This window comes from Euleptes europaea, chromosome 8, assembly GCF_029931775.1.
Source record: "Euleptes europaea isolate rEulEur1 chromosome 8, rEulEur1.hap1, whole genome shotgun sequence".
NCBI lineage: Eukaryota > Metazoa > Chordata > Lepidosauria > Squamata > Sphaerodactylidae > Euleptes > Euleptes europaea.
The window spans coordinates 75,058,676-75,075,997 of NC_079319.1; the positions used below are offsets into that span (position 1 = coordinate 75,058,676).

The window sequence follows — 17,322 nt, forward strand, 5'->3', positions numbered from 1 at the left end:
CTGATCGACTATTGGAGATATGATTGGCTGTACAGATTTTTTAAAATGTTGCTTTCACAGCAGCTGCCACCACAGCACAAGAATCTACACTGAAGTTAAGCTGTGGCGATCGTTTTGTGGCTGGCTCCGCCTCCTGTGGTAGCTGCAGGCAGCACAGAGCAGTTCAAAGCCGGCGGCAGGGAGTCCAGGGAAAGGGGCGGGGGCCCCGCCACCCAGCTGAGCCGCGCGTGCTGGCAGAGAGGGCTACGCATGCCGGAGTCGGCACGCGTGCCATAGGTTCGCCAACACAGCTCTATTGATATATTCTGAATATAATAGATCTGCTATACAATAATTATGGAAGGAGGGTCAAGGGCTTAAACCAGCATTGGTCGACCATTGGTCGACAAAACACCCAAATATGTGTGCCAACACACAGGTCCACACATTTGGGTGAAGGTGACACACAAGTTATAGAAAAGATAATGGGTCTTGCCATCCAAGCAATGTGAGTATGGGAAGAGGACACAAAGCAGAAGGCTGTACAAAATATGGAAATACACTAACTTTTCACAGAATGGCAGGAGTTGGGCGGAAGGGACACACAGCATGGCACTGCTTAACTGCAAGCACAAGCAAACCCTCTCCACACATGCTGCACTGTGCACATTTTCATTGCTGGTCATCTCAAATATGAATGTCACAGATGCTACCGCATGCCTGACGAGACGCTATTCAAAGATAAGATTACCATATCTTAACCTCACACATAGACAAGCATCATCCACTATCCAAAATCAGCATAAATATATTTGTGAAACTGCTTTTTGAGAGGATTTGCAAACTCCTTTGGGCAGGAGTTTGGACTAGGTCTTTGACCTGGGACATCTTTTTACTGGTATTCTGAGCTTCCATGAGAAATAACTTAGTCTAGAAGCTTATCTTAGCAACCCTGAGCACTCACTACAAACCAACATTCTTAGGATTCTTCTTGGGTAGAGCCTGAGAGAAATACAAAGTGCCCCCGAGCTATTCACATGTCTCATGCTTAGTTTAATGCATTGATTAATTCCTCTGTCAGTGCAATCACCAAAACCATGTTGCTGCTACACTGTCAACTGCCTTTCCCATGCGACTTTAGATCTCTGGAACACTCCCTGGTAGTCAAACTATAAACAGGAGTGGAAGGGTATAGTTGTTTTATGTATGTAAAGAGGAGTTTATAGGAAACTTGATAAGACACACAACTTTGCAACTTAAGCCCTTATAATAAAAGAGGTGCGCAACTTGATGCTCAAGGCCCTGTATACAGAATAACCATACGGTACAACAGCCATCCCTCTGCTGATGCACAAATTCCTTTGGACAGGCAGGTTTCCCCCTTTCAATTTATATCTAAGTCCCCCCACCCACCCAACACACAGTTTAAGTGGTACAGTCCAAGGAAAGCTGTACCACATGACTGTACTGCAGGCAAATCAGGCCTGAAGCAACATTCTACACAAGCATCTCTGACTTAGCCACCTAGTTCTGCTCTTCATAATCTAACCGATCTCTAGCCACCCCACCACCCCATCTTTAAGCTCTTCTAGGCTGGGTATCCTTGGGCCAGTCACACACTCTCAGCCCTGACCCTGGCTAGTATTTGGATGAGAGACCTCCAAGGAATACCAGGGGGCGTGACGCGGAGGCAGGCAATGGCAAACCACCTCCCAACATCTCTTGCCTTGAAAACCCTACAGGGTCGCCATAAGTCAGCTGTGACCTGACGGCAAGTTTGTGATCCTCCAGGGACATCTCCCTCAACTCTTTTGCGTCGGGATGTACCAACAGTTGAAACAGCAGGTGCTGCTGTCCCAGCAAACTAGCTGAAGACAGCCCCCACAGCACAGGATCAGGCCGCTAATCTTCTGAGATCCAAAGGATCGACCTAGGATGGAAAGCTAGATTTAAAAACAAAGGGGAGGGCGGAGAATGCAGTATTGCTGGACAGCTGAAGAGAGTTTACAGGGAAGAATTCTACTTGTATTGGCACACACAGAGGGACCACAGAGCAGGAGTATATCTGTCTACCCCGTATCTGTCTCTCACACACACAGAGCACTAGACAAAAGGCACTAGGCAGTTTTCCACTTTTATACTGAGAAGGATGCTGTAGGACTCTCAGATGAACTCGGCTATATTGTGAGCTCCTCTCAGGATTTCTAATTTTGGCCCCATCCTTCTGGACAGAACCTGAAACAAGGACTTGTGGTGGAAAACACCGTACAGTGAAAAAACGGTTAGAAACTGGATGGGCAAGCAGCATTTAAGTCCAGTAAACAAGAACCTAAAGGCAGGTCACACAGAGTGAAGCAGCCAAAGTGCAATGCCTTGAAACAGCCCAGCCAGAATTGCGCAGAATAGTAATTTTAAAAGAACGTTCTGTTCGAACTCTGCTGCCGACTTGGCACAACAGGCGAATTCAGACATGTGGTAAGCAAAGGAGAACTCAGAATCAAGGATGACGACAAAGAAGTTTAAAGAGGCCAGCAGCTGTGAGTAATTCAAGACACACCTAAGGGTTCAAATCATCTGGGAAGACTTCCTGGGCAAGCACAATCAAAATGAATATGCAGGAGGCATGGGAATGGTCTGGTGGCACTCCTGTTACAACGGAGCTTGTACAGGAGATATTTCCGGTGGAATATGCTCCTTAAAGCACCTCCTATTCAAGGCTAAGGGTAGAAACCGATTGGGTGACTAACAAGACAGAAACAAGAGACCACAGCAGCTAGCTCATGTCTAAACCTGTTCGCCAACAAGATTATAAAGATTAAGTTGAGAACAGAAAATCACAGAAAAACATATCATATAGGAATGGAATTACTACTTTCCTTAAAGATGGATTTCAGGGCACCCTGGAGATCGCATCTGTGCTCGCAAACATATGGAGGAAGGATTTAGGCCTGTTACTAAAGACAGGTTAAATATTTATTAAATGTGTACATCACAAGCTTAACAGGTGTAAGAGCCAGCGTGGCACAGTGGTTAGAGCGTCGGACTACGATCTTGGAGACCCGAGTCTGAATCCCCGCTTCAGCCCAGCCTTCCTCACAGCTGTTGTAAGGATAAAACGAAGGAGAATGGCGGGGTACAAATGAAGAAAATAAAATATCAGATTGGCATTCTTCATGATGCTGTTGGTCATTCACTGACCAACAGGGTAACAAAAAACACATTCTTCCCCCCTTTCATAGCCACCTTTTAATATTATTCTTTAAAAATGTAGGAAACTGTACAGTACAAGAAGAGGGAGCTACCTCCGCTCCCAAGCAGGGTTGATTTCCAAAGAAAGTCGATGCTGAGTGGAAGATGTGGCATCAGAGTAGCACACACTGGATCTTTAATACTCCGGCAGAGAGCTAGCAATGCCCAAAAGACCTTTGTCCTGCAACTGGCAACTTTATTAGGATTTTAATGGCTTCTCTCTAGTGGCCTGTTAGCATGTACGAAAGTCCTCAGAGATGGAAGCATTAATATTCAGGCTGTTTGTGCCTGAAATGCAGCTGCTAGTATTACCCAAATAGGCAACTAGGGTGAGGCGAAGAAGGGGAAAAGACAACAGAACACATTGAGTTATATGGTGTTAAAATGATGCAATGTGGCCCTGCTCAGAGGTGTAGGGAAGGCCTGCTGCAATGCAAGGCAGGGAGAGCTCTTCTCCCTGGACGTTCGCATGTATCCTAATACAGTAAAAAATGCTCAGCTGCTGATGGGTAAGGGAGAGAGTGGAATCAGGAACACGCAGCAGTAGACAGAGGCTGTGGCTCAGTGGCAGAGCATCTGCTTGGCATGCAGAAGGTCCCAAGTTCAATCCCCGGCATGTGCAGTTAAAGAGACTAGGGAGGTACGTGATGTGAAAGACCCCTGCCTGAGACCTTGGAGAGCCGATGCCGGTCTGCGTAGACAATACTGACTTTGATGGGCCAAGGGTCTGATTCAGTATAAGGCAGCTTCATGTGATCATGTGTGAAAGCAGCGTTGATTTTCTTTGACCCAACAACTTTCAAACAAGAGCAGTCTGGTGATTTTAGCAGCAGCACCTGCCCCATCCCCATAAGGTCCACAGGTAGCTCCCAGTGTGGAACGCTGCAAAACTGAAGCTCATCCTGAATGCAGAAAATTACGATACTACTGAAGCGCTGGCCCATCATCATCATTTTGTGTCTTCCTCACAAAAACATCCAATTCTCAGTAGTGAAGCTTCTTTATATAAACCCCAATTCTAAGAGACATTTCCCTGCCCAACCAGCTTGTGGCAGGGCACTGTTGCATTGACGGAGCCAGAAAGCGGGCAGTGGTCAGGGCACAATGCAAAGAGAACTCAGCAGTGTTAAATCCTTGCCTGTTCTCCATAGCCAGGTGCACTGAAGTAGAGCCCCCCAATAGGTACCAAAAATTAAATTTGTGAGGGTTTGGGGTTTTTTAGTGGAAGATCTCATCAGAATAATTACTGCATCCTTCTGATGGATCAGAGAAAGGAGGGAATGGTCATATGGAGCCAAAATGGTCAAAACTGGACCGATCACAGGTGCTCAAGAAGCATCTCTGGGAATTATGGAAAGGATGCTCCAAAGCTCCTCTTAGGAGCCGTCCGTTCATGGAAACACCATTTCCTGGAAAGGAAGCCACAGCATGTTTGTATTTGTAATGCAGACATGCCCTTACACATATGACTCAACTGTGGCAGCTTGCAAATACAACCCCACCTTTCCTTGATTCAGGATAAGCTCACCGTTTTCTCAAGGGAATGGGATCCCTTCTGTCACTGGCTTTGAACAGAAGAGGAAAATGCAAACCTGCTCGTGTGAGCTGATGCTTACTTCAGCCAGCAGAGCCTGTGAGCAAAGCTACCCACCATGCTCTGGACCTTAAAAGTAATCAAGGTGCCTGCAGCTTGCTTGGAACTTTCACAATGATGTCAGTAAACCTTAAGAATATGGGAGAGATGGCACTAGGGTTACACTAGGGGCAAAGGGACCAGAGAATGACTACATATCTTCCCTTTCCCAGTCTTTGCTTTCCTCATTAGGGATCACTGTGAATTAGCAACATTGAGGACGGCCAAGATTTGGGCCTTGCAAAAGCACCATAGAGGGTGAACAAAGCAGCTTCTAAATATATGAGTATTACAATTCAAGTTTCTCCATCCAGAAAGTGACATGCCAAAATACTCTCCTCCCATGACCAGGGAAGAGGCCAGTATGATGGAGTTCAATGGAGTACTGTGCTTGAGGCAAAGGGTATCTAGTGGCCTGACACATTTTACAAGCTGCCACCCCCTTAACAAGAGAGTACCTGAAGAAAGCTTGCTTCAGGGATCAGACGGGCAGCCCGGCACACAGCGGTCCTGCCAACGCAATCACCACATTCAGTGCATCTTGAATTGCATGTCTGGATGCAACGATTGCCCACATTGAGTCATTACTGTTACTCTCCAGATACTGAACTTGTGGTATGGCACAACAAAACCACAACAGAAGATGCCATGGAGAATGCCTCCTCCGCCTAAACTTATTTCACAGGGTGGCTTTGCTGCCAACACTGAATGTTTCTGTTGAAGTGAAAATATCATTACAGCCCACAATGCAGTTTGCTTCTTAAAGCTGAGGAGGAGGAGGGTTAGTTTTTATACCCTGCTTTTCTCTACCTTAAGGAGTCTCAAAGCGGCTTACAATCGTCGTCCCTTCCCCTCCCCACAACAGGGACCTTGTGAGGTAGGTGGGGCTGACAGAATTTGGAGAGATCTGTGCCTGGCCCACCCAGCTGGCTTCAAGTGGAAGAGCGTGGAATCAACCACAGTTCTCCAGAGTAGAGTCCACCACTCTTAACCACTACGCCACGCTGGCTCTCTACAGTGGCCAATATGTGTTATCATTAATTGATGATATACACATCCATACGACATTGGAAATACATTGGAAGACCTGTGTCAGCCAATTTTAATGGTGAAAATTCTACGTTTTACAACAATAAGTGACAACTGGCCACCCAATTAGAAGGTTATCACTTTACGGCATACCTTTATACGTATTTCTGGATGTGTTTCCAAAAGGTGTGTGTGGGTGGGTGTGTATAAATAAATAAATAACCACACACGTTTGGGGTATTTATTGTTCATTTACATTGTTTTTTTTAATCATCAAATATGTTGGAAAATTAGCAACTATTTTATATATTCTTTTCATTGACCAGCCTGTACATTTAAGGCCCAGTGTTATTAATTTAGCGTATACTGCATAATAAATAATATCAGTATTTTGTTATAATTTTCAGCTCAACTTTTAGGTTCTTTGTCTAGTTCTCTACAGCGATGCCTCCTATGCCTGAAGGCTTTCGAAACGGCTGGCTTTGATCAATTATTGGGGCTGGATCCAAACTACTCTTAGTGGAGTAAAGCTGGCAGACTAGGTTTTCCTCCCACTCCTACTGAAGCCCACAGAGCATCTAAAATTCTTCTCCCTGTGGGGGGGGGGGGTGTCAAGGAACCTCAGGAACAGCGTGTGGGGAAGCGAGAGGGAGAAATTGGCAGACAGCGCCAACCACCATTCCAAAAGGATGACTGCCGTTACGCTGATACAACAGCGCCTTTGGATCCAACCAACAGACCAAATCTATTAAGCAAGGACTGCCAAACAGTATGTTTGTGTCCAGATGTATCAGAGGTGGGGCAAATAATGGAGGGCTGTTGCCTTCGCTCCTTTACCATGGGCTTCTCAGAGGTATCTGGCGAACTGCTGCTGGATGCAGCTCAGATGAACCTTTGGTCCAGTATCACAGGGCTCTACTTAAGGTCTTACGGGGGGCGCTGCTGGCTTTCTACATCACCACAAATGTAATCCTCTCTGAGCTTGCCATCAGACTGGTGTCCTTGACAAATTCCCCCCACAAAAAGCTCAAAAATACGAAATATTCAAAATGAAGGATAATAAAGAAACATTTGGATAGATTGCAATTTTAATTGTGCACTTAGGCAGACAATTTTAGTAATCTCAACATAGCACTGGGCTTTTTTTCTTAGGAGAAAAAAGGCACACTAAAATACGGGCATATTGTTCACCTGTTCAGTATATTTGCCTCCTTTAAAATTGAGCTTTCAAAAATCATATCTGAAAAACTACCTAAAGACACCAAGTTAACATAAAATCTGGCAATAGTTAAGCAACTTGTTTATAATCTTCCTACCCCTCTGCATTACATGCAACATCCTTTACTGGAGGGGGACTTAGCCCCCGCATCACATGAAAGAACCATCTTGCAAGGGTAGTTTCACTTTTGGGGGGCATGATACATATTTTCTAACAGCAATTCTCAGTTAGTCAGGAACCACCAGAGTCTCCTGGGGGTTGGTTGTCAGGGTCTTCACTATGGCAGCTGCAGATAAAGTTGTTCAAAAAGTGTGTGCTGTTTTCTAACACAGGTTTCTGTGCCATCAGGGTGAGCCCAAAGACAGGACAAAATTCAACCCCGTTATAGTATTGCAAAGTATTGGTGCTAAAAAAAACTTGCTGGAGAAGAAGCCTCCCACATATAGGACCAAATAGATCTCCACATTCCCAGACAGGCTCTCTCTCAAGCCCCCACAGTCCCACAAGCTGCCCCAAGAGATGAGCTGTGACTCACTGAAAGGAACAGTAGTCACGGAGAAAATGCATGTGTGCCAAAAGGGATTGCAGCCATGAAGTGGGATACAGGGCATGGATTAAACCAGGGTGTCCCAAACACAGTGCCCATGGGCACCATGGGACCTGCAGACACCTTTTCTGGCACCCAAGTGTTTTTGGAAGTGGGTGGGGCCAGATAGGGTTTCTGCCCAGCAAGCTTTCTGATTGGCTGTGCAAATTTTTAAAGTGTTGCTTCAGTGGCAGCTGCCACCACAGCACCAAGATCTGCACCGTGTTACTGAAGTGAAGCTGTGGGCAATCATTTTGTGGCTAGCTCTGCCTTCTGCAGCAGCCATTTTGTGGCAGCCGTTTTGTTGCTGCGCCCACCCATGCAATGTCAGAATTCCAACTGCGCCCACAAGCTCAAAAGGTTGGGACCCCCTGGATTAAACCATGCCCAGAACGCCTGCACACACATGCGCAAACTTATGCATTTTCCACACCAGCTCTTACCTGTGCATGTTTCCATTGGTAGTGAATGACTGATCACACACCGAACATTTATAAGGCCTTTCACCTGAATGCACAAGCATGTGGCGATCCAGGGAGCTTGCTGAGCTCAAAGACTTTCCACAGATGCTGCAGGAATGGTCTGTCCCTCCAGTGTCAGTATTGTGCTAAAGAGAGCAACAACATATTTCCATTGAGTTCTCCCTGTTTAGCTCCAAGGGCATGTCAAAGTCATTTGCAATTATCCTCCAAAACAAGGTTAAGTGCAACAGAGTTAGTCAGCAAGAAGCACCTGTGTTAACACAACTATTTTTTTTAACTCTTTGGTAATGGTTCAGTTCAAAAGAAGTTAAAGAAAAACCCTTTCACTACTGACTAGTCCACTAAAAATAGAACTAAGTGGATGACTTCTTACTCTAAAAGTGTGTGTATCAGAAGAAACCTCGAAAGTCATCTAACCAAATCATCCGAGGCTACTGAGCTGGTTTGTACCACCCACCCAACGAGAAGATCTGGGGAGCATGCTGGCTTGCAGCCAGCCAGGGATCCCTCACAGGCACTGTTGGTGAAAGGTGGAGGAGAAAAAGGAGGAAAGACAGCCACCAGGACTTGCACAAATTGCATGTGTTAAAAAAAGAAGAAAAGGATAAAATGGAAGAGGATCTGCCAAAATTGCACACAATGCCAGTGTGTCCTTGCAAACAGTGCTTCTGCGTGTGCTCTGTCATGAGCGGCCCCTGAACGTTCTTTAGTCACTGACGTTGGAGACTGCCCTAAAATATGAACCAGCCAAGAAGGGATTGCCTAAAGGCCTAACCACAAAAATAACAGACTCACATCTAGCTGTCCTCTTTAAAAACTGCCAGAGACGGCGATTCCACAGCTCTTTTAAAAAAAATCTATTTTGTTTAACTGGTAGGAACAGTCCTTCAATAGCCAGTCAAAAGTGGATTTCTTGCCAAGATAAAGCCATTGCTTTTTATTCCTCACTAGGTTAAGTAAACATTAGTTCGTCCTCTTTTTTATGGTAACCTTTGAAATTTTGAAGACTGCTCTCAACCCTAACCTTTTCTACCTAAGGAAGAAATCCCTGAAATTTTCTTTGCATCTTGTATGTTCCTTTTTTCTTTTTTGCTGTCACGTCACAACTGACTAATGGCAACCTTGCAGGGTTTCAAGGCAAGAGATGTTCAGAGGTGGTTAGCCATTGCCTGCCTCCATGTCAGGACCCTGGTTTTCCTTGGAGGTCTCCCATCCAAATGCTTCCCAGGGTAGAGGCTGCGAGTGTGTGACTGGCCCAAGGTCACCCAGCAAGTTTCCATGGGAGAGTGGGGGTGTGAACCTGGGTTTCCCAGATTCTAGTTAAACACACTTGCCTCCAAAAGCTGATTTATTCCGGACAGAATACATCGGTGCTAGGCTCATCTAATGATGCTTGATTTCAAAGAGCAATCTAAGGGACTGAAGGGTTTGTACTGAAACTACAGGCAACATTTATTGCTTAAGTGGTTTTTCTGAAGCCTCCAGTGGTTTAAAGAGTACTATAGAACGAGAACTATATAGCAAGGGCAGAAAAAAACAGAACAAAAAATACATTTCTTGAGTTAAGGTATGAGGATAAAAAAAATTATAGCAGTCCTAATTCCTGAGCGTGAATGAGAAAATTTGTTTCATTGAAAGGAATAGCAATCCAGATCTGGAAGCCATATTTCCACATAAAATTCACGAGTCTAACCTACCTCACAGGGTTGTTGTGAGGATATAATGGAAGAGGGGCCACTTCCTCCGGGAGACAGGAAGGCCTAGTTTTTTAATTTGATTCCTGCCTCCCTAGCAAGGAAAGGTAAAGAACTCGAGCTGAAGACGCCCTCCTCCCTCAGAGCGAGAAAGGCAGGGTATAAAATGAAATAAACAAATAAATAAAACAATCAGCTTACCTGACGAATATGCATGGTCAGCTGATGCTGGGTTGCACAAAACTTTTCACACAGAGGGCACGTATAGGAAGACTTCTCATCTTTTGTTTCCTGATTTAAATGGAAATAAAAATTCAGACAAACGTTCGCAGAAATCAAGAAAGAGGAAACCAATAATTCAACAACTGTAAATATCACACCTCTCACATTGCTGAAGCAAAAATATGAAAATAGTACTGGGCCTACAATCAGGTTCTAGCTCTGATTTGGTCCTTCGTTGTACAGAATCTGGGCAAGTACGGCACAACTTGGTTTCCCCATTTTGCTTAGAGTGACAGAGTTGTCCATACAATTCACACACATACACTCATTTCATGCCTGTCTGATCAGGCCTTGGGGGCTTAGAAAGGGCGGCCTGGTCCTGTCCCCTGATCCTTCTCAATAGTCCTACCAATTTCAACAGGCCTTACCCCTAAGGAAACATGCACCATGCTGGCTTAGGCAGTAGTTTAGGAGGAGGAAGAGAACATGAAGAAATTTCAACTCAGCCAAACGTGCTGCTATTTTGCCGGGTGTGGGGCCGCACCGACCGTTTTCTTACCCTAAGCCTACAGGATACACCTATAAACCCAAGTGAAATATCCCCATGAGGAAATTATGTCAAGTCTTACGATCGTGAACTGAAGCAAAAAAAAAATGCATCACTCAGAAAAATGTTGGTTTAATGTTGCTTCATAATGTATGTATCACCACTGGCATACCAATGTTTACTGTAGTAAGCACAAAAAAGGATGGCACGGAGACATGTCATGGTGTGCCTCCACAGATTTAGCAATGCTCACCTCCTTCATACACGTTTATACATGTTTATAGCTGCCAGGGCTGGCACATACACAGTGCTCTGAGGTAGAGTGCTGTAGCCGTAAAGCTGCATTTGAATCCACGCCCCAGATTTCTTTATGTACTGGGCACCACTAACTTATTTGTGTTCTATTAGCTTCTGTAAAATTATAACATATAAAACCATGGAATTGTTCTCTGCTTCTATATTCTCTTAAGCACAAAACAATAATCTTTAAGAACTGAAGAAGGGAAGAAGAAGAGTTGGTTTTCATATGCCGATTTTCTCTACCTTTTAAAGGAAAATCAAACCAGCTTACAATCTCCTTTTCTTCCCCTCCTCACAACAGGCACCTTGTGAGGTGGGTGGGGCTGAGAGAGTTCTGAGAGAACTGTGACTGGCCCAAGGTCCCCCAGCAGGCTTCGTGTGGTGGAGTGGGGAATCAAATCTGGTTCTCCAGATCAGAGTCCACCGTTCTTAACCACCACACCACGCTGGTAGCATAGGGGCAATCCATTGCCATTCCAGTCATGGGAAGGCCGACTGCACCTCAAATATGGCCTCTGCTTTGTCTTTCCTTGATTCCTTTTCCCTCCCATTCATAAAACCCTACAATTATAGAATAAACTCATTCAAAGTTAATATGAACAAAATGAGATGTGCCTTTTTAACACTTGAATTCTTTTAAGAAAAACAAACCTCTTACTCTAATGGGTTTGTCTTCTGTGTATTCCTTAGACTATAACTCATGTTAGACAATTCCTGTGGCAACGGGTTCCACAGGTTAATGCTGCACTGTGTGCCTCCTTTGGCCTCACCTTCATTTAGCAGACGATTGATTTTAATAGAGAACGGAGAGGATGAATTATGCATTTTCACACCTGTGTGCACATATGCACGTTTACACACTCTTTTGTTATGAGTGCAGACTATAGTAGGGGACAACAAGACCCCCCCCCCTTGCAGACTTCTAAGTATTAGTTTATAGAATAGCCTTCATCTCCAATTTTGCTGCAGGGCTGTTAACATTGCCTTGGAGCAAAGGGAACAAACAGGGAAGGAAAACTCTTGCAGCTGTGCTGACCGTTTACAGTTTTAATCCCCAGGGCCTGTGTGAAATCAGTGTGTGTGTGTGTGTGTGTGTCCCCTTGAAGGGAAACACTCTTGCTCTGTGCATTAATTGTTTGGAAGCTTTGCTCATCGCTTTTAGCAAGGGGCGGGGGAGAGAACCAGCGCCCTGAAAAAAACACCGAGGCTAAAGGCTCACCGTGGCTCAAGTCAGCATTGATAAGCAGGAGCCCGAGTTTAATATTAACCCAACCCGTCAGAGCTTCTCTCTGGCGCTCACTCAGGGACTGGGCTGCATACCAGAACAGCAGTGAACCAGAGAGCAGGGGATTCTATGTAAGCGCAGGAGACCACGAGTGAAACTCCTGTAAAAGTAGCTCAGCCAGAGACGCTTTAAAAGGGAGAGCGCTACGCTGGAGGGCTGGATCCCTGCCGACAGAAGAGTGCTTCCCTGAGTTAAGAGACAGAATTAGCAGCTAATTTGATAATGAGGCTTGCTTTAATAAAGTGACCTGGCTCTTCCCAAGTTCTGCATTGGGTTACTTCACTTCCCCGCTCATTGAAGAGACAACGATCTTGCTGTGGGGAAATGGATGGGGTGGAGGGGTGAAAAATATGTACAGTGTCACAATTATCTGACGAAGGGAGCTTTGACTCTCGAGAGCTTATACCCCCCCCCCCAAAAAAAAATCTTGTTGTCTCTAAGGTGCTACTGGACTTGAATCTAGGTATACGTGCAATTGTAACAGGCCTTGGTCTCCAGCTAGGATTAAGTCCTCGGGCAGAAGAGACACACAGCCTATCTAGCATAGGAATAGAGAGTTTACAGTGGCCAAGCTAAAGTGATAAGAGCCTCTTTAGAAGTAGACAGAGAGCCAGCGTAGTGTAGTGGTTGAAAACGGTGGTTTGGAGCGGTGGAGTCTGATCTGGAGAACCAGGTTTGATTCCCCACTCCTCCACATGAGCGGCAGAGGCTAATCTGGTGAACTGGGTTGATTTCCCCACTCCTACACACAAAGCCAGCTGGGTGACCTTGGGCAAGTCACACTCTCTCAGCCCCACCTACCTCACAGGGTGTCTGTTGTGGGGAGGGGAAGGTGATTGTAAGCCAGTTTGAGTCTCCCTTAGGTGGTAGAGAAAGTTGGCATATAAAAACCAACTCTTCTTCTTCTAGACTGAACATCACAGCAAAGAACCCATCACCATCAGAAATTCCAGAGAACCCTGGGTCTAAAATGTTCCTCTGCCATATGGTTAGAACAGAGAAAGCCACCAAAGCATAGCACCGGCAGAAGAGAATGGCAAAGAGGTCACACTCTGGTTTTCTGCCTCCAACAGCTGCTGGGAAATTTAGGAAAGGGACACAATGACATTTGCTTTCTTGTTTGCCTCTAACGTCCAGAAAATAATGCCTCTGAGCATTTTGTTACCTAGCTAATAATACTGCCACAGTAAAGCCGGTTAGTAGATATCTTTGCAGCGCTATCAAAGACTTCATCATCCCTGCTTTCCCTACACACACCTCCTCTCTTCTTGTGCCAGAGATTTGCAATGCAAATGTAAAAATCTTGAGGCAATCTTGTAAAGGCCACTCATTCAAAAGGAATTCTAGAACTGTTGGGCAATAATGAGTCTACCTGCAGCAGTAGCAACAGCCCTGCAGGTAAGTACCAGCCAAAAGGAAGCAAAACCCCAGGCCCCAAACAGACAAAAAACTGCTACCAATTGGCTGCCTGGGCAAACCTGGTTCTCACAGGGCAGCCCAAGTAAGTAGCAGACGTGATCAGAGGGCGAGCTTCCATGCTGACCTACAGGGAAAGCCACTCCCCACCCCCCGCACGCACACACACCCTTATTTATTTATTTTTGTAACACACAAGTATCTCTTTTAATCCCCTCACATTTACTCTCTTGATCTAATGCCCAGTGAAAAGGCTGCTGGAATTAAAAAGTCAGTGGCTATGAGGCACTGCCATGAAGCAACACACACACACACGTACGTAACCCACCCACCACAGGCTATTCTGACAGGCAGCTGGGCCCCTCCCCGAGCAATTTGTCCCTTCCAGAACAATCGACCTAAGCCTGGCACTGATCAAATGGGAATGATTGCTCACGTATTCTCATACCCTGTCCACCGAGTGCTGAAATCTGTTCCTTGGCGATCTAAACATGTTCATTTCCTAATGTTAGCTATTGTCCAGCCCTTAAGAGCAGTCTAGCAGTGAGAAACAAGCACCTTCCGCATCACACACCCCTCCAGAAGGTCTTTGCAACCCTTGTAAAAACCCTGCAAGTATTTAAGAATTGCAGTTTTCCTTTGTTTTGTTTTAAGAAAGGAAGAAATTGTTTCTAGCCCTCCTGGAGGGAATAAACTTTAAAGCGGTGACACCTCTGAAAGCTTTACAAGGTGGAACCAAACAGTTATATACGAGAATTTCTTTTGCACTAGTCATTCATTACATTTTATCCCACCCCTTTCTCAAAGGTGCTCAGGGTGGCACACACTGTTCTTCCTTCTTCCAATTCCCACAACAACCCTGTACGGCAGGACAGGCAGAGAGAGTTCCCCTTCACGCTACACAGAGTGCACACACTGGGTCTGGGTTCCATGCCCTGTGTAATATTCACACCTAACTTGCAATTTCTTCCCCAGTTCCTGTGATCACAGCGGTGGCATGTCTGGAGGATGGAGCTTCAGCCTCTCTCTGCACCCTTTTTGTGACCAGTAATAATCCCGGGGCATGTGCTGTTAAGGTGTGTTGGGGGAAAGTACACTCATCGGGTTTCCCCAACAGGCAGCCCCCAGGAACATTTTGGCAAGTGAAAGTGGGCACCGCATACATGGGAACAGAGAACTTGCAAGGTTCCATGGCACAGCAGGAATTTGGTGCTGGCTCCCCTATATCCTAGCCAGGTGCTCAATTCCTTTACACCATGCTGGCTGCAAGATTCGAAGAGCCACCATGATTTCTCAATCACCAGGCTAAACACCACAAGAGCACTTGGTAATATGCAGTGTGCTCGTCTCTGCCAACAAGAGAGGGAGTATTTCATAGCATATTTTCCAGTGTACTACTGAGTGACACTGTCTTGATCGCAACAGCCCTGAGCGGGCACACCGGTTAGGAGGATTCCAAGAGCCTGACACCCAAAAGGGCATAGTCACTTGCCAGTAACAGGCCTAACCTTTTCTCATCATACGTTTCCATAGCTGAAAATAGGCGGAAATCACTGCAGGTTTCCTTTCCTGCCCTGGAAATCACACAGCAAAGGATGCAGCCTGGGAATATGATGCATGGAGAGGCATTCTATGAGCATACAGGACCATGAAACATGAGACCCAAGCAACGCGCTGCTATGGCTGCACTTTTTCCAGTCACTGTGATATTTATTTATAAATAATGCGACAGTTCCTGTGGTAATCTGTATACCTCCAATTCTCATAATACATTTTCTATGGCTAACTACACACAAGAATGAATAAACTTGAATAAACTTGAGTATAGGGGGAAGACCTATTGTAAACTGACAAATGAAACCAAGTGAAACCAAAGTGTTGATCATGCAACAAAACTCTGGATTTTTTAAGTGTGTCTGCGCTGTGATTTCATGCCCTTTAACTAAATTGATTATTTTAAGACACAGAGGAGGACCAAAAAGCAGGTTAAATATATTTTAACAAAGATCAAATTAAATTAGTTTGCATTAGTTTTAACATACCAAGTCATGATGGGACTTGGTGCCCACAAATGGTTGAGGGTTCAATCAAATCAATCAATCTTTAATTTACAGTCATTTGACCAAATCAAAATACCATACGATCACCATAAAATAATATTAATTGCTCAACAAATCCATACATAATTTAATTTTTTTTGCAAAGTGACAGCCTTCTGCATCAAAAATGTCTGCTTATTCTTTACCTGGTTTCTACGGCCAATCCGGTTAGGAGTAAGAGATTTTGATGGGGATTTAATGTTTGGAGACACCGCTCCATTTCCGGGTATCTTCCCCAAGCTCATGACGGCTGCCATCATGTTGTCAACAGAGGACAAATCCGTGCCTTCAACAGTTTGATAGCCCTGGTGTTGCTGCAGAACTGCTCAAGCTTCCAGGTTTGTTCTCTAGGATTGCGAGCAGAAACAAAGCAAAAGGAAAGTCAGACAGCCAGTCAATAAAAGTCGCCACAAATATGTCCTTATGCATCTAATCCACTACGAGGTTTTTTTTAACATTCTGGTTTAATTCTCTGCACTTTTAAATCCATAGTCTTGTGCATTAAAAAAACGCCCTGTGCAGTTTTGAAATCTGTTCGTTTTAAAATCTTGTTAATTGCACTCTTATATTCTGTATTCTTGCAACCTTGTGTTGCATTGTTAGGTGCCTGAGAATATAAGGTGGGATAGCACTGTCTTAAATAAATGAAAAAGCCAGAAAACACAGCAATAGAAGGACAATCTCTTGTGCAAAGACACTATTCCTAGATAGGCTCCTCTTTGTTTCCCTCCTCCATTTTACCCTCACAGCAACAGTCCTGGAGATAGGTTAGACCGAAAGAAGGCTGAGGGGCCAGCATGGATGAACAGCCTGTAGGCTGGGAGGAAGACTGGGGTGAGCAAGAAGAAGAGTTCGTTTTTATACCCCACTTTTCTCTACCTTTAAGGAGCCACAAAGCGGCTTACAATCACCTTCCTCTCTCAACAGACACCTTGTGAGGTAGGTGGGTCTGAGAGAGTTCAGAGAGAACTGTGACTAGCCCAAGGTCACCCCACAGGCTTTATGTGGAGGGAGTGGGGAAGCCAACCCAGTTCACCAGATCAGAGTCCACAGCTCATGTGGAGGAGTGGGGAATCAAACCTGGTTCTCCAGATTAGACTCCACCACTCCGAACCGCTATGCCGCACTGGCTCTCAGGACAAATGGCTCCTCTTTCCTCTTCTAACAGTACAGCTCCACTGAAGAAAGGAGTCTATTTCATCCCCTTTTCCCTTCTCTGTCCATCCTACCAATCCACACGACTGCTCCTCCACCCAGATCCCACAGCTGCAGGAATGAAGAAACAAACAAACGAAAAAGACTTTCGTGGATGGATAACGCAGCATCGTTTCGTCCAGTGAGATACCGTAGCCATGCAGAGTAAGCACGCATTACAAATCCATTCCTAGGATAGCTTTAATCTTAAACCAGCCACTCCAGCTGAGCTAATCACCTTCATTGTTCTTCTTTTGACCCTGTCCGGTGAGATGTCCCCTTCTTAACCGCCGCTCTCCTGTATCAGAGTGGCAGGCTCAGCGCCATCTAGATCCAGAGCCTTTTTCCTCAGCAGCACCGGCTAGCACTGGATGATGAAAAGGAGAGG

At 45.2% G+C, this 17,322-nt stretch overlaps 1 protein-coding gene across 3 annotated transcripts in view; it reads right to left on the bottom strand.

Annotated features, from left to right (window-relative positions):
- RREB1 (ras responsive element binding protein 1) overlaps window positions 1–16,083 on the bottom strand; it is a 62,894-nt gene extending 46,811 nt beyond the window's left edge. For 2 of the 3 annotated variants that reach the window (XM_056854151.1, XM_056854153.1), the window contains exons 1-3: window positions 15,887–16,083; window positions 10,073–10,162; window positions 8,139–8,302 (exon numbers count right to left, since the gene is read on the bottom strand). In XM_056854151.1, the coding sequence (XP_056710129.1) occupies window positions 8,139–8,302; window positions 10,073–10,162; window positions 15,887–16,000 (368 nt within the window). In that variant the 5' untranslated portion in view covers window positions 16,001–16,083. The remainder of the gene's footprint in view (window positions 1–8,138; window positions 8,303–10,072; window positions 10,163–15,886) is intronic. The other variant, XM_056854152.1, reaches the window with a different exon arrangement.
- Between the last annotated feature and the right edge of the window lie 1,239 nt (window positions 16,084–17,322).